At 44.2% G+C, this 23,436-nt stretch overlaps 1 protein-coding gene across 1 annotated transcript in view; it reads left to right on the top strand.

Annotated features, from left to right (window-relative positions):
* Window positions 1–23,436, top strand: part of zfyve9a (zinc finger, FYVE domain containing 9a) — a 175,941-nt gene that overhangs the window by 66,841 nt on the left and 85,664 nt on the right. The window contains exons 5-7 of the mRNA XM_068037133.1: window positions 6,625–6,724; window positions 17,785–17,961; window positions 21,237–21,406. Of these exons, the coding sequence (XP_067893234.1) occupies window positions 6,625–6,724; window positions 17,785–17,961; window positions 21,237–21,406 (447 nt within the window). The remainder of the gene's footprint in view (window positions 1–6,624; window positions 6,725–17,784; window positions 17,962–21,236; window positions 21,407–23,436) is intronic.

The raw sequence follows: 23,436 nt of genomic DNA, 5'->3' as shown, positions 1-23,436 counted from the left end.
CAAAGTAGTCCCCTACTGAAACTTCAACCACCTGGCCGGGCTCATTCCCCAACACCAGGTCCAGTATGGCCCCTTCCCGAGTTGGACTATTTACATACTGCTCTAGAAAACCCTCCTGGATGCTCCTTACAAATTCTGCTCCATCTAGACCTCTAACACTAAGTGAATCCCAGTCAATGTTGGGAAAATTAAAATCTCCTATCACCACCACCCTGTTGCTCCTACATCTTTCCATAATCTGTTTACATATTTGTACCTCTATCTCACGCTCGCTGTTGGGAGGCCTGTAGTACAGCCCCAACATTGTTACCGCACCCGTCCTATTTCTGAGTTCTGCCCATATTGCCTCACTGCTCGAGTCCTCCATCGTGCCCTCCTTCAGCACAGCTGTGATATCCTCTTTGACCAGTACTGCAACTCCTCCACCCCTTTTACCTCCCTCTCTATCCTGCCGGAAGCATCGATATCCTGGGATATTTAGTTGCCAATCATGCCCTTCCCTCAACCAAGTCTCAGTAATAGCAATAACATCATACTCCCAGGTACTAATCCAAGCCCTAAGTTCATCTGCTTTACCTACTACACTTCTTGCATTAAAACAAATGCACCTCAGACCACCAGTCCCTTTGCGTTCATCATCTGCTCCCTGTCTACTCTTTCCCTTAGTCACGCTGACTTCATTATCTAGTTCCTTACAGGTTTTAGTTACTACCTCCTTCCTGTCCACTGACCTCCTCAATTGGTTCCCATCCCCCTGCCACATTAGTTTAAACCCTCCCCAACAGCGTTAGCAAAAGCACCCCCAAGGACATTGGTTCCAGTCCGGCCCAGGTGTAGACCGTCCAATTTGTAATAGTCCCACCTCCCCCAGAACCGGTCCCAATGTCCCAAAAATCTGAACCCCTCCCTCCTGCACCATCTCTCAAGCCACGCATTCATCCTGACTATTCTTTCATTTCTACTCTGACTATCACGTGGCACTGGTAGCAATCCTGAGATTACTACATCTGAGGTCCTACTTTTTAACTTGGCTCCTAACTCCCTAAATTCTGCTTGTAGGACCTCATCCCGTTTTTTACCTATATCATTGGTGCCTATGTGCACAACGACAACTGGCTGTTCACCCTCCCCCTTCAGAATGTTCTGCAGCCGATCTGAGACATCCCTGACCCGTGCACCTGGGAGACAACATACCATTCGGGAGTCTTGTTTTCGACCACAGAACCGCCTATCTACTCCCCTTACAATCGAATCCCCGATGACTATAGCCCTTCCACTCTTTTTCCCGCCCTTCTGAACAGCAGAGCCAGCCACGGTGCCATGAATCTGGCTACTGCTGCCTTCCCCTGGTGAGCCATCTCCCTCAACAGTATCCAAAACGGTATACCTGTTTTGGAGGGAGATGACTGCAGGGGACACCTGCGCTGCCTTCCTGCTCTTTCTCTGCCTTTTGGTCGCCCATTCCCTTCATCTCCACAAGGATTGCGCAGTGGTCTCTCCTACCAGTACCGTCATGGACGGATGCATTTTTGACAAGTAGATAGGTGAGGGTGAAGTCAAATAAGTTTTTCCCTTGTGTTCATTCTCTCACCACCTGCCACAGACCTGGTCTGGCAGATATGTCATTTAGTGCTTGGTCATTAGTGGTGCTACCCAGCCACTCTTGGTGATGGACATTGAAGCCTCCCACCCCTACATTTTGTGCCCTTGCTGTCCAGTGCTGCTTCCAAGTGGTGCTGACTCATCAGCTGAGGGAGGGCGGTAGGTAGTACTCAGCAGGAGGTTTCTTTGCCCATGTTTGACCTGGTGCCATGAAACTTCATGGGATCCGGAGTCAATGTTTAGGACACCCTCTAGAGCCACTCCATCCTGACCGTATACCACTGTGCTGCCACGTCTGGTGAGTCTGTACTGCCGTTGGTACAGGACATACCTCGGGATGGTGATGGAGGAGTCTGGGACATTGGCTGTAGGGTCTGATTCGGTGAGTAGTATGACTGTGCCTTTGTTTCCGGTAACTGGATTGATGGCGGGTGGTCGTTTGGTTTCATTCTTTTTCAACTTTCCCGGAGTGGTTTGGTACAGTTGAGTGGCTTGCTAGGCCATTTCAGAGGCCAGTTAAGAGTCAAATACATAACAAAGTAATGCATTGATTTTAAGTGCTTTGGGACATTATATGTAAAAAAAGATATGGTGCAATGTAAAGGCAAGCTCTTTCTTGATTTCTTCACTGTGCTAAATCAAGATTTAAATTATTTGCTCATTGGAGCTATTATTGTCCTGACAACTAATGTTTCCAGCCCAATATAAGTAAATAATTGTCCTTATTTGCAACCTTGAAACTTTAACTCGATCTGCAACATTGATTTGGATTGCTATCTTGGGTTTACCACTTATGCTTCGTGATGGCAATTGTGCAAAAAAAATTGAACTGTCGATTAGTGGCTATGGATTACAAACAAAAAATGCTTTAATACTTAAGGACAGTCAGAATTGCTTTGAGGGACAGCATTGAATTGTGAAATAGTTTGTAAGTACAAGTGTATGATTCAAAATTTGTTGGGGTCAACTGTTTTTATTTGTGTGTGTGTGTTTATCTATTCATGACAGAATAATGAATGTGACTTTTTACAAAAGGGTGTAAAGATAAGCCCAGCAACTATAGGTCGGTTAGTTTAACTTTGGTGTCGGGAAACTTTTAGAAACAATAATTCAGGGCAAAATTAATAGTCACTTGGACAAATGTGGGTTTATTAAGGAAAGCCAGCACGGATTTGATCAGGGAAATTTTTGTTTAATTTGCTGGAGTTCTTTGAAGAGGTAACAGAGGGTTGTTGAGGTGTACATGGATTTCCAAAAGGCATTTAATGCAGTGCCGCACAACAGACTTGTCAGCAACGTTATAGCTCATGGAATAAAAGGGACAGCAGCAACATGGATACGAATTTGGCTGTGTGACAGGAAACAGTAGTGACTAATAGATAAGTTTTGGGCTGGAGGAAGGTTTGTAATGGAGTTCCCCAGGGATCAGTGTTGGAGCCCTTGCTGCTCTTGATTTGTATTAATGACCTAGACCTTGGTGTACAGGGCACAATTCCAAAATTTTCAGATGATACAAAACTTGGAAGTATTATGAACTGTGAGGAGGATAGTGTAGAACTTTAAAAGGGCATAGGCAGGTTGGTGGAATGGAAGGACAGTGGCAGATGAAGTTCAATGCAGAGAAATGTGAAGTGATCCATTTTGGTAGGAAGAACATGGAAAGACAATATAAAATAAAGGGTACAACTCTAAAGAAGGTGCAGGAGCTGAGGGACCTGGGTGTATATGTGCATAAGTCATTGAAGGTGGCAGGACAGGTGGAGAGAGTGGTTAATAAAGCATACAGTATCCTGGGCTTTATTGATAGGGGCATAGAGTACGAGAGCAAGAAGGTTATGTTAAACTTGCATAAAACACTGGTTTGGCCTCAACTGGAGTATTGCATCCAGTTTTGGGCACTGCACTTTAGGAAGGATGTGAAGGCATTGGAGAGCATGCAGAAAAGATTTACGAGAATGGTTCCAGGGATGAGGAACATTTTTACAAAGATAGATTGAAGAAGTTGCGACTGTTTTCCTTGAAGAGAAGGCTGAGAGGAGATTTGATAGAGGCATTCAAAATCATGAGGGGCCTGACCAAAGTAGATATGGAAAAACTGTTTTCACTTGTGAAAGGATTGAGAATGAGAGGGCACAGATTTAAGGTAATTGGTAAAAGAAGCATGAATGGTGACATGAAGAAAGGCTTTTTCAAGCAGTGAGTGGTTGGGATCTGGAATGCACTGCCAGAGACAGTGGTGGAGGCAGGTTCAATTGAGGTATTCAAAAGGGAATTGGATTGTTCTCTGTAAAGGAAGAATATGCAGGGTCATGGGGGGAAGGCGGGGAATGGCACTGTGAATTGCTCATTCGGAGATCCAGTGCAGACACAATTGGCTGAATGACCTCCTTCTGTGATGTAATAATTCTGTGATTTTACTTTTCATTTTTAATGAATTCTGTTAAGTGTACCTACTACATAAAATATCTGAAATTGTAAGCTTCTGCATGGTTTTGCATTTAAAAAATGAAAACCTAGATGAGATATTTGGGAAGTTCCAGCTTCAAACTATCAATGGTTAACTGCTTTATTGATTTGCCACTCCCCTATAATGTTTCCTATTTATTTGAACTATACTTGCCATAGAAGACATTCCTTTGAGAAGTGAAGTAATTTAATTCCCCAAATAGTGTTGCTGACTGTGAATTCTAAATAAGCATAATCAAATTGTGTATTGTAAAAATTGATTAGTGATTTGAGCTCTAGGCTTCTATTTTATTGGCATTGTATGCTTGTAAAATAATTAAGCTTTCTTCATTTAAATTGTTTGTGTAATCTTTCATATGTGCATTATGTGTTTTGAGATTAAAACAGTTATGCATGTTTACATCTAGTCTTGTTAAACAGCATGGAATCTATGACTGTAACTCTTATTCAGTAATCTAGCCTCAAAACTGTTTTTCCAGTGCTGTATCTTGAGAATTTATAGCTGCTCGTGTGTGGATTTTCTATTTGCTCATTCCTCCAGAATGCTTTTGATTTGATTTGACATCAGCTTAATACTGATTTTTATTAATGAGTAGCTCTTGAGTTTCCATTCCAGATCTCATTTCTAGCTGTCTTGTAACTACCATACTACCATGATGATTCTTTCGTGAAACAGCTGACTGCAATGACTGCCCCTGCCCACCACCTCCCCCCCCCCCCCACCCCAACCTCCACCCCGCCACATTTGATCAGTTAAGTGCCACAATCCTGACCAAAATCAACAAAATATGATGGAACTTGAGTTGTATGTCAAAAAGGGGAAAATGTAAGTGTGTCTAGTTTTTGTATTTTGAAGTTGTCAACTGAGAGGCTATCTATTTACACACGCTGCTGTGCTAGTGAAGGAATGACTACTGTGCCAGCTTGTTATATTCACCATAGGTTCCACTTACAGGTGCAAGAATTTGTCTCAATAGGCAGTCTGTGGACTGATTTTTAAAGTTGGAGCATCAGTGCTGTGTTGACTGCTTTTGGTGTTACTGGCTTCTCGTTTTGAGCTTCATATTCAACAACTTTTCACTTTCTCAGCTAGCTTATCTGAGATAGATGGTCATCTTCAAGTGCCTCTGTGGTTGGCAAATCTATTCTGCTGCTTAATTAATATCTTAATGATGTGGGACCCTATGACAATGTTTCCAATCTCTGCATAGTCCTGGTCATCATGTTTTCTTTGGACTGTCTCCTTGGTCAGATCCATTACTGCAGTAGTAATATTGGTAATGCTTTCCTTTTGCCAGAAATGGTATTTGTAATCATATCCTTGGTATCAGTCATTTTTGTAGTGCTCCCATTCTTTGGAGCTGAGTGCATACTGTCTTTATTGCCCATAGTTGAGATTTAGCACTACAGCCTTTTGAGGGAGAGGGTTTAGACTTCTACCCTTTGTGTGTTTCAAAAAAAAAATGCTTCCTGATTTCACTCCTAAATGGTTTAGCTCTAATTTTAAGATCCTGACCCCTTATTCTGGACTCCCCCACCAGAAGAAATAGTTTTGTCTATCTATTCTACCAAATCCCCTTATCATTTTAAGCACCTCAATTAGTTAACCACCTCAAAAGAAAATTCAGCTATAATAGTGAAATGTCATGTACCGTTCACAAATTCATGTTGTCTAAATTGACTTTTTTTTTTGCCTCGTCTAGGTAAGTAGGCTAAGAATTAATTATATAACCTAAGTAAAGTAGACCTAATGGTATTGAGGGGAAGTCATTTATGGATAATAAATAAAAATCTCTGCAGAGGTTTAGAACTTGAACTCTAAAAACATATGCTCTGAATTTGAATGAAACTGCTAGAGGCTGCCTAGGCATAGCAGATAGTTGGGTTTAGATCAGACAAATAATTCAGGGGCAGAGCGATTCTTGAGGTTTGAACAGTTGGTTAATTCAAAGATAGAAGTCAGAATTTTTTGAAGCAATAACTTCATCTAGTTCGTTTTTTTTTGACAGTTTAGGGTAGTTTTATTTATTTTTGTTTTCTATCTTTTAGCTAGTATATGCTTAGCTTATTTTTTCAAAATAATTATGCCAGTGCAGTTATTGGAATCTAGCACTGTCAGTACGGTTCCATCTGGTTTTCGCTCTCGTCCTACTTTAATGCTACTTAGTATTTTCAGGCAGTTCATGAGGTAGTTTCTTGTGTTCAGACTGAGAGGGGTTGGAATTAAAATTGTGTGACCGTGTTCGCTATGCATGTTCTACTATTTTGAAGTGGATGTGTTTAATTTGGAGTGTTCAGTGACAAATGTGACACTGCTGCAGGGCAAAGCATCCACTGCATTATTTGATTTGGTGACTCCAATTGAATTTTATCATTTCTGTTTTAATAATAATGTATAGCTTATGTGCAACGCATAAATCTTTTGCCATATACCAGATCAAAGTTGCAGCATTGCTAGAATTTGATAATTTTAAAGTTTTTTTTTAAACCACTGTTGTTTTATGCAGTTGACTATTTTTGTGTGAGCTTTTTTGACATCTCCTTTCTATTCTGTAGGTTTTCTGTGCAGCATGTTGCAGTCTGAAGTGCAAGCTAAGTTATATGGACATGAAAGAGGCCCGAGTTTGTGTAACTTGCCATTCTGTCCTTACAAGTTGTAAGTTACTTTCCTTTTTCTGGCCTGCAATGTGGTTTATAAGGGTTGAAATATTAAAATAGGCTATACCAGCCATTATTTTACCATTTAAATGTATGGGCACATTAGTCATCAAAATTCTTGAGCTTTCTGTCTGAAATTAGTGTCTGAGTATTACAATACTCAAAGTAATTCTTGGGTGCTTTACTTATTTGTAAAAACATAGGACCAGGCATAGGCCACTTGTTCGCCATTCAGTTAGATTGTGGCTGATAATTACCTTCAACTCCATTACCTGCCTTTTCTCGATATCCCTTGATAAACTTAAATGACAAAATTCTATGAATCTCCGCCTTGAAAGTTTCGATTGATCAATTATCCATAGCTTTTTGGAGGAGACTGTTCCAAATTTCCAGTACCCTTTGAAGAAGTGCTTCCTCATTTCAATTTGAAATGGCTTGGCTCTGATTTGATGAACATGCCCCTTATCCTGGTTTCCCACACCATTTGGGCCTCGCCTAGAGTACTGTGGACATTTCTGGCCAGCCCACTTCAGGAAAGATGTGAAGGCTGTAGAAAGGGTGCAGAAGGGTTTTACCAGCATGTTATCAGTGATGAACGATTTCAGTTATGATAGGTTGGAAAAGTTAGGACTGGTCTCCTTGGAACAGAGATGATTAAGAGATGACCTAATACAGATTTCAAGATGACAAAAAGTTTTGCTAGAGTAAACAGGGATAATAATCTGGTGAGGGGGGTCAATAACTAGAGGTGATAGAATCAAAATCATTGAAAAGAGATCTAGAGGGGTGATGAGAAATTTTTTTCACCATGTTGTCAGGATCTGGAACGCTTTACCTGAGAAGGTGGTAGAAGTTGATTCCATAAATAACTTTAAAGGGGGTAGGACAGGTACTTGGGGATATGGACAAAAGCGGGGATGTGGAACAAATGATTCTGTTTCAAAGAGCTGGCACAGGCATGATGGTGCCAAATGGTCCTGAAAATTTCGCTCTATGTATCTTATCAAGTCCCTTTATCAATAAGGAACACCTTGATTAGAACACTTGTCAACCTTTTAAACTCTAAGGAATACAAGCCAATTTTTGTGCAACCTATCCTCATTTAACTCTTTTTAAGCTTTATTCTAACTTGTTCTTCAGGAAGCTCAAAGGATCTCACAGCATCTGTGTAGAGTTTCTAACTATATTCGAAGTGCGTATGGATGGGCCCTGTTATGATACTTTTTATTTACAACTGCACAAGCAGAATTGTGAAGCTTGTCTTAGCTGGGGTAACATTGGCTGAAGCACGTATTTTTAAAATGGGATGAAGCGCGAATATATTCAAAATATTTTTCAAAAATGATACCTTCCTTTGTTTTCCTGCTCCCCTTACTTACCACAAATAGGGATCATGTAGTCTGCAGACTCGTGGAAATGTACTCTGGGTGGGGGACTTGAATGTCCATAGCCAAGAGTGGCTCAGTAGCACCACTGCTGACCGAGCTGGCCGAGTCCTAAAGGACGTAGCTGCTAGACTGGGTCTGTGGCAGGTGGTGAAGGAACCAACAAGAGGGAAAAACCTACTTGACCTCGTCCTCACCAGTCTACCTGTCGCCGATGCATCTGTCCGTGACACTATTGGTAGCAGTGACCACCGCACAGTCCTTGTGGAGATGAAGTCTCTTCTTTGCACTGCACCATCGTGTTGTGTGACACTACCACTGTGCTAAATGGGATAGATTTCAAACAGATCTAGCAACTCAAAACTGGCATCCATGAGGCGCTGTGGGCCATCAGCAGCAGCAGAATTGTATTCAACCGCAATCTGTAACTTCATGGCCTGGCATATCCCCCACTCGACCATTACCATGAAGCTGGGGGACCAACCCTGGTTCAATGAAGAGTGCAGGTGGGCATGCCAGGAGCAGCACCAGACATACCTTAAAATGAGGTAACAGACTGGTAACGCTACAACCAAGGACTACTTGCGTGCCAAACAGCGGAAGCAACATGCAATAAACAAGGCTAAGCGATGCCACAAGCAACGGATCAGATCTAAGCTCTGCAGTCCTGCCACATCCAGTCGTAAATGGTGGTGGACAATTAAACAACTAACAGTAGGTGGAGGCTCCACAAGTATCCCCATCCTCAACGATGGGGGAGCTCAGTACATCAGTGCAAAAGAGAAGGATGCATTTGCATCCATCTTCAGCCAGAAGTTCCGAGTGGATGTTCCATCTCGACCTCTTCCTGAAGTTCCCAGCATCACAGATGCCAGTCTTCAGCTAATCCGATTCACTCCACATGATGTCAAAAAACTGCTTAAGGCACTGGATACTGCAGTGGCTATGGGCCCTGATAACATTACAGCAATAGTACTGAAGACTTGTGCTCCGGAACTAGCCGCGCCCCTACCCAAGCTGTTCCAAGACAGCTACAACACTGGCATCTACCCGGCAATGTGGAAAATTGCCCAGGTGTGTCCTGCCCACAAAAAGCAGGACAGATCAAGACGTGGCCAATTACCGCCCTATCAGTCTATTCACGATCATCAGTAAATGATGGGGTTGTTGATAGTGCTATCAAGCGGCACTTGCTCACCAATAACCTGCTCACTGACGCCCAGTTTGGGTTTCGGCCAGGGCCATGCAGCTCTTGACCTCATTACAGCTTTGGTTCAAACATGGATGAAAGAGCTGAATTTGTGAGGTGAGAGCGACTGCCCTTGACATCAAGGCAGTATTTGACTGAGTATGGCATCAAGGAGTCCTAGCAAAAGTGGAGCCAATGGGAATCCGGGGGAAAACTGTCCGCTGGTTGGGGTCATACTTAGCACAAAGGAAGATGGTTGTGGTTGTTGGAGGTCAATCATCTCAGTCCCAGGACATCACTGCAGGAGTTCCTCAGGGTAGTGTCCTAGGCCCAAACATCTTCAACTGCTTCATCAAAGACCTTCCCTCCATCATAAGGTCAGAAGTGGGGATGTTCGCTGTTGATTGCACCAGCACCATTTGCGACTCCTCAGATACCGAAGCAGCCTGTGTCCAGATGCAGCCAAACCTGGACAACATTCAAGCTTGGGCTGGTAAGTGGCAAGTAACATCCAAGTGCCAGGCAATGACCATCTCAAACAAGAGCGAATCTACCATCTCCCCTTGATGTTCAATGGTATTACCATCACTGAATTCCCCACTATCAACATCCTGGGGGTTACCATTGACCAGCCACACGAATACTGTGGCTACAAGAGCAGGTCAGAGGCTGGGAATTCTGTGGTGAATAACTGGACTCCTGACTCCCCAATGCCTGTCCACCATTTACAAGGCACAAGTCAGGAGTGTGATGGAATACTATACATTTGCCTGGATGGGTGCAGCTCCAACCACACTCAAGAAGTTTGACATTACCCAGGACAAAGCAGCCCGCTTGATTGGTACCCCATCCACCACCTTCAAAATTCACTGCCTTCACCACCGACGCACAGGGCAGCAGTATGTACCATCTACAAGAGCACTGCAGCAAATCACCAAGACTTCTTCGACAGCACCTTCCAAACCTACGACGTCTACCACCTAGGAGGACAAGGGCAGCAGATGCAAGGGAACACCACCACCTGCAAGTTCCCTTCCAAGCCACACACCATCCTGACTTGGAAGTATATCGCCATTCCTTCATTGTCGCTGGGTCAAAATCTTGGAACTCCCTCCCTAACAACACTGTTGGTGTACCTATCCCATATGTACTGCAGCAGTTCAAGAAGGCAGCTCACCACCACCTTCTCAAAGTAATTAGGGATGGTCAATAAATGCTGGCCTAGCCAGCGCTGCCCATATCCCATGAATGAATAAAAAAAAAAGTGTTGAATTTCCTGCACTTGTGTTGGAATGGGAGGGATATTGGAGGTGATTGAGGAGTGAACCAGGCTGTCATGGAGGAAATGGTCCCTTTTGGGATGCTGAAAGGGGGAGGGGAAGAGGTGTTTGGTAGCATCATGCTGGAAATGGCAGAGGATGATCCATTCTATGCAAGGCTATGAACTAGGTGCTAGAAGGTGGGATTAGATTGGTCGGTTAGTTTTTTCGATTGGCGCAGCCATGATGAGCTGAATTGGCCTTCTGTGCAGTAATTTTTCTATGGTTATATGGAAGCTGCTTGGATGGAACGCGAGGACAGGGGGAACCCTGTTATGGTTCTGGGAGGGAGGGGAAGGGGTAAGAGCAGAAGTGTGGGAAATGGAATGGACACATTAAGGGGCCATGTCAACTACAATGGAGGGGAATCCTCTGTTGAGGAAAAAATACATATCCAAGCACTGGTATGGAAGGTGCATTGTTGGAACAGATGCAACTGAGAAACTAGGAGAATGGAAATGGAGTGGAGGAATTGTAGTCAAGGTAGCTGTGGGAGTTAATGGGATTGTAGTGGATATTGGTCAAAAGCCTATCTCCAGATATGGAGACAGAAGTCAAGGAAGTGAAGGAATGAGATGGAAATAGATCATGTGAAGGCAAGAGAAAGGTGGAAATTTGAAGCAAAGTTGATGAAATTTTCCACTTTGGAGCAGGAAATGGCACTGATGCAGTCATCTATATACTAGAAAAAGAGGTGAGGGAGGGGACCTGAGTAGGACTGGAACAAAGAATGTTCCACTTGAAAAGGCAGGCATAGCTGGGATCCATACAGGTTCCCATAACATCACCTTTTATTTGGTGGAAGTGTGTGGCGTCGAAGGAGAAGTTGTTTAACGCGAGAACAAGTTCAGCCAGGCAGTGGTGGGGTTGGATGGGACTGGCGCTCAAGGAAGAATTGGACAGCATTCATGTCCTGGTTGGGGATGGAGGTGTAGAGGGATTGGATGTTCCAAGTGAAATGGAGATGGTTAGGGATAGGAAACTGTTAAAGCAGCAGAGTCTGTTGGAAGAGTCATGGATGTAGATGGGAAGAGACTGGCCAAGAGGAGAGAAAGAGGCGAGATAGGAAGAAATCAGTTCCGTGGAGCAGAAGGCACTGAAATGATGGGCCTACCAGGACAACCTTGTTAATGGACCTTGGGAAAGAGGTTGAAGCAGCCTGTGTGGATTTGGGGGACTATGAGGTTGGCGGTTGTAGAAGAAAGATCCCCAGAGGAGATGAGGTCAGTGACAGTCTTGACAACAATGGCTTGATGTTCAGTGGTGGGGTCATGGTCCAGGAGGAGCTTTGAGAGAGTTGGTGTTAAGCCTCCGCTAGGTCGTCCAACTACGGATATTGGTTAGGTTTTACTCTTGCCTCCCTGTTTCAATTATATAATAGGTTTCACTTTATCATCACACTTTCTCTTCTCCCCCCGTCCTTACTGAAGGCCAGAGAGCAATGCTAAGATTTGAAGGTTGGATCCAATCCAAGACTTGACCTTTGGAGTTGCAGTGTAAACTCAACTATTTCTGTATTTCAATTTTTTCTCATCTTCAAGCTTAACTATTTTCAGGATAAATTTCATTCCAGAACCAATTCAAAGTTAGTTCATTGTAAATAGTTTAGATTTGTGACTATCCACTCCATACAGTCTTTGAGAAACATAAAGCTGGTGCTGGCTCATTGGGAGTCAGCAATATAAAGGGTGGTGCTCTCTGCTCAGTTTGCATTTGAGGGTGTGATTTGAGGTAACCCAGATTATAGTGCTTTGTCTAAATACATAGTAAGACCAGCTGCAAGAAGCAGTCCCTTCCAAAATCTCCTGAAATGTGATTTCAATTTCAAGTGATAATAGCTTAACACTCTACAAGTGAATTTGACAATAGGAGACTGGTGATTGATGTGTAATAAAAACAGAAATTGCTGGAAATACTCAGCAGGTCGGGCAGCATCTGTGGCGAGAGAAGTAGAGTTAACGTTTCAGGTCTGTGACCTTTCATCAGAACTGACAGACCTGAAACGTTAGCTGTGCTTCTCTCTCCACAGCTGCTGCCTATTTCCAGCACTTTGTTTTTATTTCAGATTTCCGGCATCTGCAATATTTTGCTTTTATTTTAGTGATTCAAGTGTGCTGCCAGAATGAAGCGAAAGTAGAGCACTTTATTAGTTCAGTTTGTGTTGTAGATGAATACTCTTACTGTTCCAGTGTCATGAAGTCACTTACTGTTTTAAGTAACTGATAGCTGATGACAAATAGAAGCTGACAACTTCACTTGATAGCAGTTCAGTCCCACAGTAAACCTTAAAGCAATTTAATTTGCAAATGTGAATGAGGATATTGATACTCAGAATGAATACAAGTTCAAGAAATGTTGGGTGTTTGGAAACCAAGGATTGACAGTACAAGCAGTGACCTATATTTGTACAATAAAAGTATTTTGGGCAAGATCTGGCCAAGATGGTAGGTTTGGTTGGGGTGGGGGAATTATTTGGAGATGTTCCTAGTTTCTATGTACTTGGATGTACCCATACTTGTGTAAAGCAATTGAGTCGATTTTCCAAAATCAATTAATTAGCATGTTAAATAAAGCACAGGTATAAACTGCACCATAGCTAGGGATGGCAGCTCAAGTAGCTTTGCTTATCTTGCTTTTATGTAAAGAAAACTAACTTTAAAAAAAAAGAATTTTACTAGTTAGCTATGAGGGGCACTCAACCATTCAGCTAGAACCTAGTTATTTCTGCCCTTCCCAAATCATCATATGCAATTGCAGCTTGGAATTGAATTTTTCTTGCTTCTACTCCCCATGCTGTTAGTGGAATGAGGTGATGATACTTAGTAGCTTTGGTGGACTTCCGATCTTTGCTAGTAGTCTGAAGAGACCGCGTCAGCTGACTAGGTCAAAGGCTTTGGTGAGATCTATGAAAGCAAAGTAGAGAGGCATCTGTTTGCGGCATTTCTCCTGTAGCTGGCGAAGGAGAACAGCATGTCAATGGTGGATCTCTCTGCTCGAAAGCCGTACTGTGCCTCAGAGTATACACGCTCTGGAGTCTGTTTAAAATGACTCGAGTGAAGACTTTCCCCACTGTGCTGAGCAGGGAGATTCCACAGTAGTTGTTGCAGTCACCGTGGTCACCCTTGTTCTTATAGAGGGTGATGATATTGGCATCACGCATGTCCTGCGGTACTGCTCCCTCAACCCAGCACAGGCAAAGCAGTTCATGGAGTGCTGAGAGTATAGCAGGCTTGGCACTCTTGATTATTTCAGGGGTAATGCTGTCCTTTCCAGGGACCTTTCCACTGGCTAGAGAATCAAAGGCATCACTGAGTTCTGATTTTGTTGGCTGGCATGACTGGCAGAGACTGGGCCGCATTGAGGGCAGTATCAGTGACAACATTTTCCCTGGAGTACAGTTCTAGGTAGTGCTCCACCCAGCGGTCCATTTGCTTGCGTTGGTTAGTGATCGTGTCCCCTGATTTAGATTTGAGGGGGGCGATCTTCTTGATGGTTGGCCCAAAAGCGCGCTCAATGCCATCATACATTCCTCTGATGTTTCCGCTGTCGGAGGCCAGCTGAATACGACTGCATAGGTGTTGCCAGTAGTCATTTGCACAGCGCCTGGCTGTTCTTTGTGCAGCGCTTCTGGCTACGGATGTTAACTCACTGGGGGCTTTCTTGTAGTTCAACAGTGCAGTGCGCTTAGCGTCTATGACAGGTTCCAGCTCTCCAAAGTGAGATTGAAACCAGTCTGCATTCCGCTTCTCGCGTTTGCCAAAGTTGGTCATTGCTGAGTCTTAGATGGCGTCTCTGATGTGGGCCCACTTCGTCTGCATCCCCTGCAGGAGTGTTTTGAAGGGCTTTTTCAAGTGAATTTAGAAACTTATGTAACAGCTGTGGATAAGAAATTCCGTTCGTGTTAATGCGTGGGCGGCCCTTCTGCTTGGAGTTATGTAGCTTCTTTGTTTTGAGTCTAACTTTGCACACCAGGGAGTGATCGGTGTCACAGTTCGCACTGTGGAAGCTGCGTGTGATTTGGACACGGTTAATAGAGGCTCGCCTTGTGACGGTGAGGTCCAGCTGGTGCCAACGATGTGATCTTGGGTGCCTCCAAGAAACTTGGTGACAGGGTTTAGTATGAAAGAACGAGTTGGTCATGCAGAGGTTGTGGTAGACAATTCCAACAGTCTCTGCCCATTCTCATTCATCCTTCCAGTGCCATAGCGCCCAAGGCAGGAGGGCCATGAGTCATGGTCGGCCCCAACCCTGGCGTTAAAGTTCCCCAGCAGGAACAAATGTTCGGTATTAGGAATGCTGCTAATGATATTATGGAGTTCCTTGAAGAACTGGCCTTTAACTTCAGGTGGGGAGCAGAGTGTTGGAGCATAGATGCTGAGTAGATGTGCTGGACAAGAGGCGGTGAGCAGTCGGATGGACAGTATGTGTTCTGAGCCATTTGAAGCTGGCTCTATCATGCTGAGCAAAGGGTTTCTGATGGCAAAGCCCACTCCATGATGTCTTGGTTCTTCAGGATTCCTACCCTGCCAGTAGAAGGTGTAGTCATGCTCTCTTAGAGATCTGCTCGCAGGGAGGAGTGTCTCCTGAAGTGCTGCAATGTCCACATTGAGTCTACTGAGCTTGTGCTAATGATGGCGGTCTTCCGAGAGTCGTTGATTTGTGTAAGGTCTTCTGACAGGCCAGAACACATAGTTCTGACGTTCCAGCTTGCAAAACGAAGGGCTGGTCCCTTCTTTCTTTTTTTTTTGTCGTGCTGTTTGGTGCGGTGTTACAATCCACTTGTCAGGCAATGGCCCTGAGCTCCAAGCACCCATTGAAGCAGGTGGACGGTGGTGGGACAGAACCTTTCTGACTGGGGGCTGACCGGTTTGAGGTGGGCGACAGCTGTCCAGTGAGATGCGATGACCTCTCCCACCGACAAAGGCAACCCGTGGCGCCCAATCTCTATGCCAACTCAGACCTTGATCCTCGGGATGGTGCCTGAGTGTTGTGGCTTCTTCTTGTCTCTGCAGTCTACTGGGAGCTCAATGGGGAGGAGCAAGTGGCCCGAGTGCCCAAGAGGCAGTCGTCGATGCTCAGGGCCACAATCCGGCCTCGGTCGCCCTTCTGCAGTCAGAGCTGGGAGCTGGGAAAGAAGCTCCACTGTGAGCTGGATGGCAACTACGAGTGCAGCGTCAGCCTAGAGGATGCCAACATCGAGGAGGCCATGTAGGCAGTGGGCTGGCCCGCTCCCCAGGGTCGCTGCCCCGCCAGATGCCTCCCCCTCCCTCCCATGCTGCCCCGGCACCACCTTGCGACCCCCCCCCCCCACCACTCGCACCACACCCCCTCCCCCCCTCCCACTCGCACCACTCCTTCCCCCCACTCGCACCACTCCTTCCCCCCCCCCCCACTCGCTCCACTTCCCCCCACTCGCACCACTTCCCCCCACTCGCACCACTTCCCCCACCGCACTACTCACCCCCCCCCCGACCCCCACTTGCACCAGAGCTCTCTTACCCACCCACCCCCACTTCCACCAAGTCTCTCTCCCACCCCCACCCCCCGCACCACCCCCTTCCCCCCCCCTCGCACCACCCCCTTCCCCCCCCCTCGCACCGCCCCCTTCCCCCCCCCTCGCACCGCCCCCTTCCCCCCCCCTCGCACCGCCCCCTTCCCCCCCCCTCGCACCGCCCCCTTCCCCCCCCCTCGCACCGCCCCCTTCCCCCCCCCTCGCACCGCCCCCTTCCCCCCCCTCGCACCGCCCCCTTCCCCCCCCTCGCACCGCCCCCTTCCCCCCCCCTCGCACCGCCCCCTTCCCCCCCCCTCGCACCGCCCCCTTCCCCCCCCCTCGCACCGCCCCCTTCCCCCCCCCTCGCACCGCCCCCTTCCCCCCCCTTCCCCCCCCTTGCACCGCCCCCTTCCCCCCCCCTCGCACCGCCCCCTTCCCCCCCCCCTTGCACCGCCCCCTTCCCCCCCCCCTTGCACCGCCCCCTTCCCCCCCCCTCGCACCGCCCCCTTTCCCCTCCCCCTTTCCCTCCCACCCCTGGCACCACCCCATTTCTTCCCCCCCCCCCCCCCACCTCGCCATCCTCGCTGCATCCCCTGTTGGTGACTGTATTGACATTTTAACCAGCTAAGCATCTGAAAGATCCGTTGGTTCTGTGTATTTATTAGATTTCATTAATATTTTAAAATTCTACCTCTGAGTAAAATCAACATCACATCTAAAGGATTTCAGATTTGATATGATGTCATAATATTTAAGATACTAACATTTTACAAAATGAGTTTCTTAGGGTTACTGTGAAAGTCAGTACTGTTTCTACAAAAGCAAGCTACTGCGGATGCTGGAAATCTAAAATAAAAGAAAATGTTAGAAATGCTGAGCAGGTCAAACAGCATCTGTGTAGCGAGAAAATAAGTTAACGTTTCAGGTCAATGATCTTTCATCACAACTGGAAAATGTTAGAGGTGCTGCTTCTAAGTTGGCAAATTTTACTTATTGGCTTACAGCTCAGTGTTGTACTCAGGACAAAATACAACAGGGCATGTTGTGGCGCAGTGGTTAGCACCGCAGCCTCAGCTCCAGCGACCCGGGTTCGATTCTGGGTACTGCCTGTGCGGAATTTGCAAGTTCTCCCTGTGACCGCGTGGGTTTTCGCCGGGTGCTCCGGTTTCCTCCCACAGTCAAAGACTTGCAGGTTGATAGGTAAATTGGCCATTATAAATTGCCCCTAGTATAGGTAGGTGGTAGGGGAATTGAGGGAAGGTGAGGATGTGAGAGGGTAATGGGATTAATGTAGGATTAGTATAAATGGGTGGTTGATGGTTGGCACAGACCCGGTGGGCCGAAGGGCATGTTTTTAGTGCTGTATCTCTTATTAAAAAAAATATGTAGTCCATGCCATAATTTTGTGCATTTTAAACATTTCAAGAATTAGAAATCTTAAATTTTGGTGTACCTATTGTCAATAGCAATGCAGAAAATGAATGAACAGGTTCTGAACTTATGACCAAAGGTCATAAATTTGCCAGTTTCCATTTCAATTAATCTATTTAAAACAACTATTTTCACAAGGTACCTTACATCTGTGACATAAATTTTTAATTTTTTAAAAATTGACTCGTGCTTTAAATCATATTAACTACAGATTCTTTGCTTTGACTTTTTTACTTCTTGCAGCTCAAGCCTGGGAGACTATGTTTAGTGCCTCGGCTTCAAGCCCAAATCCCAACAATCCTGCTGAGTATTGTTCTACTATTCCACCATTACAACAAGCTCAGGCCTCTGGGGCCCTGAGTTCTCCACCACCCACAGTCATGGTACCTGTGGGAGTTCTGAAACACCCAGGCACAGAAGGTAATGCTAATTTTATACTTAAATATGTGCTCTGAAAAATGTGAGCTGGGGATTGACTTTCAATACCGACTGACTGTTGGCATATCTTTGTAGGACCTGAAATCGGTAGTTATTTCAGTTTTTTATAAATATTTTGATCTTTCAGTAAAGTGTGCTTTTCTATTCGAAGACATGGAATTCTTGTGCAAATGTCAAAAGTGGGGTGTGGAAGGAGGGGAGAATTTTACAATTACTTTGTTCTTAGGAATGCTGTTAATAAAGGTTTTTTTGGCAATTCTATTTGACCTTCATGGTCATATTCAAATTGCAATTAAGTTTTGAGTCGCATGTCATTATTTCACTGAAGTTTTGGCACCTTTTCATTTACAAGTAAAAAGAGGGATTTTAACACACATGTATAGCTTGTACAAAATGTATGGAAAATTATTTATATTAGCATTTATTGCTGATCTGTAGTTTATAATGAGCTGTGTGCCAAATCCAGATCTTTGCCATTCCAATACAACTATGAATAAATTGCGCAAAGGTTTTTTGATGTGCATGGTGCTTTGTAGTTTTAGTGAACATTTGTTAGTGTGTGTATTTATGACCTCTGTATTTAGTGAAACCCTCAGTGGAGAACTGGAATATTTATTGTATGCGATGGATAAGTCCAATTGAGTTACTGAGGTCTTCCTCAAATTGAGTTCTATATTGTATTACTGGGTCAGATCGTATTAGGTAACCTAGTTCTTTTTATAGGTTTGAAAGATATTTTTAACTGTAGTGAGTATAGTCTGGGTAGCAGTTTTGTACAGAGAATACATAGTGTCTGATTTGTCAACTCATTAGTAGAACAGATCTGAGTGAGTTGAGTCCTGTTGTAAGTGGTGTATTTTGGTGAGAGAAGCTGCAGCATTGATTTTTTTCCATTTTGAAAACCATGCTCGCATCAATTATATGGCATATCCAGATTTAGATGAATTTTCCTTTACGTCCTTATAGTGTGCCTTCTCTGTAATGCAAGAAAGTCCTTGCTGCTGCTCTAGGGTGAACTTTTCATTTCTGATGCTAGCCATTTTTGTCAAACTTCTGAGTGTTAGTCCTAGTTTTTACAAATTTATAGACTGTCTGTCTTTTGCCATGATTTTGTGCCCATTAGGAACTGGGTTTAAGATTGTCTAAACTCATTTTATGCAAGAACCTTGCAGCAAGCAGAACATTTTCAACCCAAGGATCTGGGTTTAAGCTAAGCCAGGTTAAGAGGTAATGAAGTAAAAGTGTTAACCAACTGCATCACCTAGCTCCCCCAGTAATTTTTTTCTCAAATTGTAATCCTGACTTCCATCTGACAGTTGTATGAAGATTGGTTTCACTTTCCTGAATTAAGTCACAGTTGACATCCTGACTGTCTCACAGTTCTACAATTCATCCACTTTGTATATTTCTTCACTGTTGTGCAACCCAAAATACAGTGCACGCCAAAATCTCTGCAACCACAATCTGCTGGTGAAACAGGATGTTCTCTGCGCTGGCCAATTATAACCATGATCCTGCCAGAATTTCTGGGTCACGCAATTGGATTAAAGTGGGCTTTATTTTAAGGGTCTGGTCAACTTGAGGTCTGAAACCCCAAATAGACCTGTTCTTCCACAACATGTAACTGCCTCGTTCAAAGTATAACTATTTTTTTTCACCAAAATGTGCCATTTCACATTGAGTTCCATCTGTCACTTTTATTCCCCATTGCATCATCATATCAACAAACCCTTGCAACATTCAGTGAGCTGAGATGGCACTGGAGGAAATTCTATCTGATTGCACCATGCAGCCACTGATGTCACCTTCAATGATGTTAGGTGCAAAGGATATGGCTGCAGCAACTGCCTTGCCTGTCCTTGCAACCTGCTCTTCATCTCCCTTCCTCTCTAACCAGGAAATACTGCTTAAGGCATGATGGGATGTAAGTAGGTCTTATCCCCTTTTTCAACCTTCCATGCCGATGCCTCTGTCCAATCTGAGAAGTCTTCCATTGCAGTTTAAAGCCGAGGGAAATTCATTGCTATTATGTTGCACCACTGAGTCATTGAGGTAGGATTGACTGTGACTTCATTACCAAAATCATTCTGCCTCTGTAAAGTGAAAACCTTATACATGTTTTCCAACTTAGAACTTCAGGTTGAATTTGGCTTGAGCTGACTCCCATCGGATGGGGGAAGCAGACTAAATGTCTTATTTGGAGCAGTACCATGCCATTTGCCTTCAGAAGAGACTTGGGAAATGTGAGCATGCTTATATCGTTGAAACATCTATTTTAGTTTGGGTTTGGTAGATTTATTTAGTGAGTTTTTTGAGGGCCATGGAAATTACATACTGCATTTAGCACCATAAATGGGTCAAGAAGGAGATAAATATATTTCTTAATGCCAAAGGGATATGGGGAGAAAGCGGAACCAGGATACTGAATTAGACGATCAGCTGTGATTTTTTTTTTGAGTGGCGGAGCAGGCCCGAAGGGCTGAATGGCCTACTCTTCCTATTTTCTATGTTTCTACATGTTGCAGTACATTAGTGTTTTCAGTTGCTGGAATGAATTTTTTTTTTAAATGCAAAGAATTACTGTTTGGAGTTCTTGACGTGCATATGATCCATGCAGGAAATCATTTGCACACCTTGGGGTCCAATTAGTTTTAATTCAGTGAGAGTATTTCAGTTTCCATTATTAAATGTTAGATCTACTATGGAAATCAGTAAAATTATATACCATCTGATCTTCAAGAACCTATCTGAAAATATTTGTAGAATGCACTCAACCAACAATAGCTTGATTGAACAAACAACGCTAACGGATCAGCAAAGATAACCTTGCAAAAGTGAATCATATGCTTTTTAGTTGATTTTGTAAGTTCATACTGCTCCTTAAAAAAAAAAAATCTGCCAGCATTAGAAATTGTTTGTTTCATCCTTCTGAAGCTGATTACTTTTTAAACTGAGATGTTATTGGTGAGAGTGGTTAGATTATGGTAATTTATCTGCTATCTGAATGGGACTTTTAAATACGTCAGTTGCCCAGAAATTAATTAACTTACCTTCTGCTGTTCAATCTTTGCCTATTAACTACAGTTAGTAGCTCTTGATTTGAAGGTAGGCCTGAGAAAACAAAGAAAGTTGAAAGCTAGAAAACTAACATTCTTGCTTATAGTTTTCTGTCTTTTTGCTGCCCCCCTTTATGTTTTGGCTTGTATCGAAGACTCTTAATTTAATTGGCCTTGATTTTGACTAATGTGTTTGTTTAGTGACTCAGCCAAAAGAGCAACGGCATGTATGGTTTGCTGATGGAATCTTACCTAATGGGGAAGTTGCAGATGCAGCAAAACTGTCTGCAAGTGGACCATCCCCGACAGGACCTTTGGCAGTATCGCATGATTTTGGCAAAGAAGTTGCAACCAAATCTACAGCCTCTGAGGTAAGAGTCTTATTACAAGATACCAGTTTGGAAATGGTGCGATATTAATTTCTCAGTTGATATATGCAGAAAAATTACTTTTGAGGTGATTTTATTCTTTAAGCAAGTACACTTACTAAGCATAATCCTTGAAAGTCTTGGCCTGTACACTTACTGATGAATTGGCCGTTTGATACAATGTTGAGCTGCTGGTTGGGTATAACCTGGCAATGCAAATTTTATGTAGAGCTCAATTGATTTGATTAATTTAAGTTCTAATTCAGTCATGGTGGGGAACAGTGGGTTCTGGCAGTGCTCTCGTCACAATATCATGACAGCAGAGCTGCATTGTCACAATAGAGTTCAAGGAACAATTTTGAGTCCAGGCTGCATTTAACTAGTCCTTCTGAAGCATAAAAATTAGTTAGCACAGCATGAAATACTGGATAGCATACATATATCCTTTTATAATGATTATAAATTAATGGGACAGTTCAGTCGGGTATGCATTTCTCTTGGGTTGTGAGCTGCTTTTTCACTGGTGCAGTGTCTTGTGATGTAGCACTTGCCATCGGTTATGGATTTAGGTCTTCTGTAGATAGCTTTTCTGGTTCAGTTGCTTCCATAAATGGTCTAAGCATCTTAAATTTTGTGTGTGTAGACTTGCACTGCTCTACATCTATTTGTACAATAAGGTTATCCAGGGGTGTGTATCAATAGAACCTCCTTGTGACTGGATCAGATATGTCTCGCTTGCATGTGTATTTCTTCAAAGGTGGAACAAGTTGACATGAGTTGAGGGGAGGAGTGGTTTGAGTTGTCAAAATGCGTTATCCCACAGTAAGATGAACATTTAGAGCAATAGTTATGATCAAATTCACTTCGCTTGATTGATCTAATATTAAAAAATCATGTACATGCCATGCTACCGCACCCCCACCCCCCGACCCTGCCATCGCCCTTTGCAGTGGGACATCTGATTGATTTTAAACAGACTCACTTCTCTGCAAACTGAATTATTGAGCTTGGCTTTTCTGGGGCCTTTGCCCCTCAGCATCTTCTTTTGCAAAAAGTGGATTGCTTTTTAGATGTCTGATGCTGTACTTTGTTCCCAACTGTTCAGAACCAGAAACAGATCAAAAACCTACCCACACACTACGTGTTATGCGTTAATCAATTATGGAGACAAGCTACCAAATTATGTATTATTTACTCTTTGGCCTCCTTGTCTCGGGAGGCAATGGGTAAGTGCCTAGAGGTGGTCACTGGTTTGTGAAGCAGCGCCTGGAGTGACTATAAAGGCCACTTCTAGAGTGACAGACTCTTCCACAGGCGTTGCAGATAAAATTGGTTGTTGGGGTGGTTACACAGTTGGCTCGCACCTTGCACTTCTGTCTTTTTTCCTACCAACTGCTAAGTCTCTTCGACTCGCCACTCTTTAGCCCTGCTTTTATGGCTGTCCGCCAGCTCTGACGATCACTGGCAACTGAGTCCCATGACTTGTGGTCAATGTCACAGGACTTCATGTTGCGTTTGCAGATGTCTTTAAAGCGGAGACGTGGACAGCCAGTGGGTCTGATAGCAGTGACAAGCTCGCTGTACAATGCATCCTTGGGGATCCTGCCATCTTCCATGCGGCTCACATGGCCAAGCCATCTCGAGCACCGCTGGCTCAGTCGGGTGTATATGCTGGGGATGTTGGCCACCTCAAGGACTTCTGCGTTGGAGATACGGTCCTGCCACCTGATGCCAAGGATTCTCCGGAGGCAGCATAGATGGAATGAGTTGAGACGTCGCTCTTGGCTGACATACGTTGCCCAGGCCTCGCTGCCTTCGAGCAAGGTACTGAGGACACAGGCTTGATACACTTGGACTTTTGTGTTCCAAGTCAGTGCGCCTTTTTCCCACACCCTGTTGGCCAGTCTGGACATAGCAGTGGAAGCCTTTCCCATGCGCTTGTTGATTTCTGCATCGAGAGACAGGTTACTGGTGATAGTTGAGCCTAGGTAGGTGAACTCTTGAACCACTTCCAGAGCGTGGTCGCCGATATT

Source organism: Heterodontus francisci, chromosome 8, assembly GCF_036365525.1.
Source record: "Heterodontus francisci isolate sHetFra1 chromosome 8, sHetFra1.hap1, whole genome shotgun sequence".
Lineage (NCBI taxonomy): Eukaryota > Metazoa > Chordata > Chondrichthyes > Heterodontiformes > Heterodontidae > Heterodontus > Heterodontus francisci.
The sequence above is the reverse complement of the archived record's forward strand: the minus strand, read 5'-3'. Positions and strand labels throughout refer to the sequence as shown.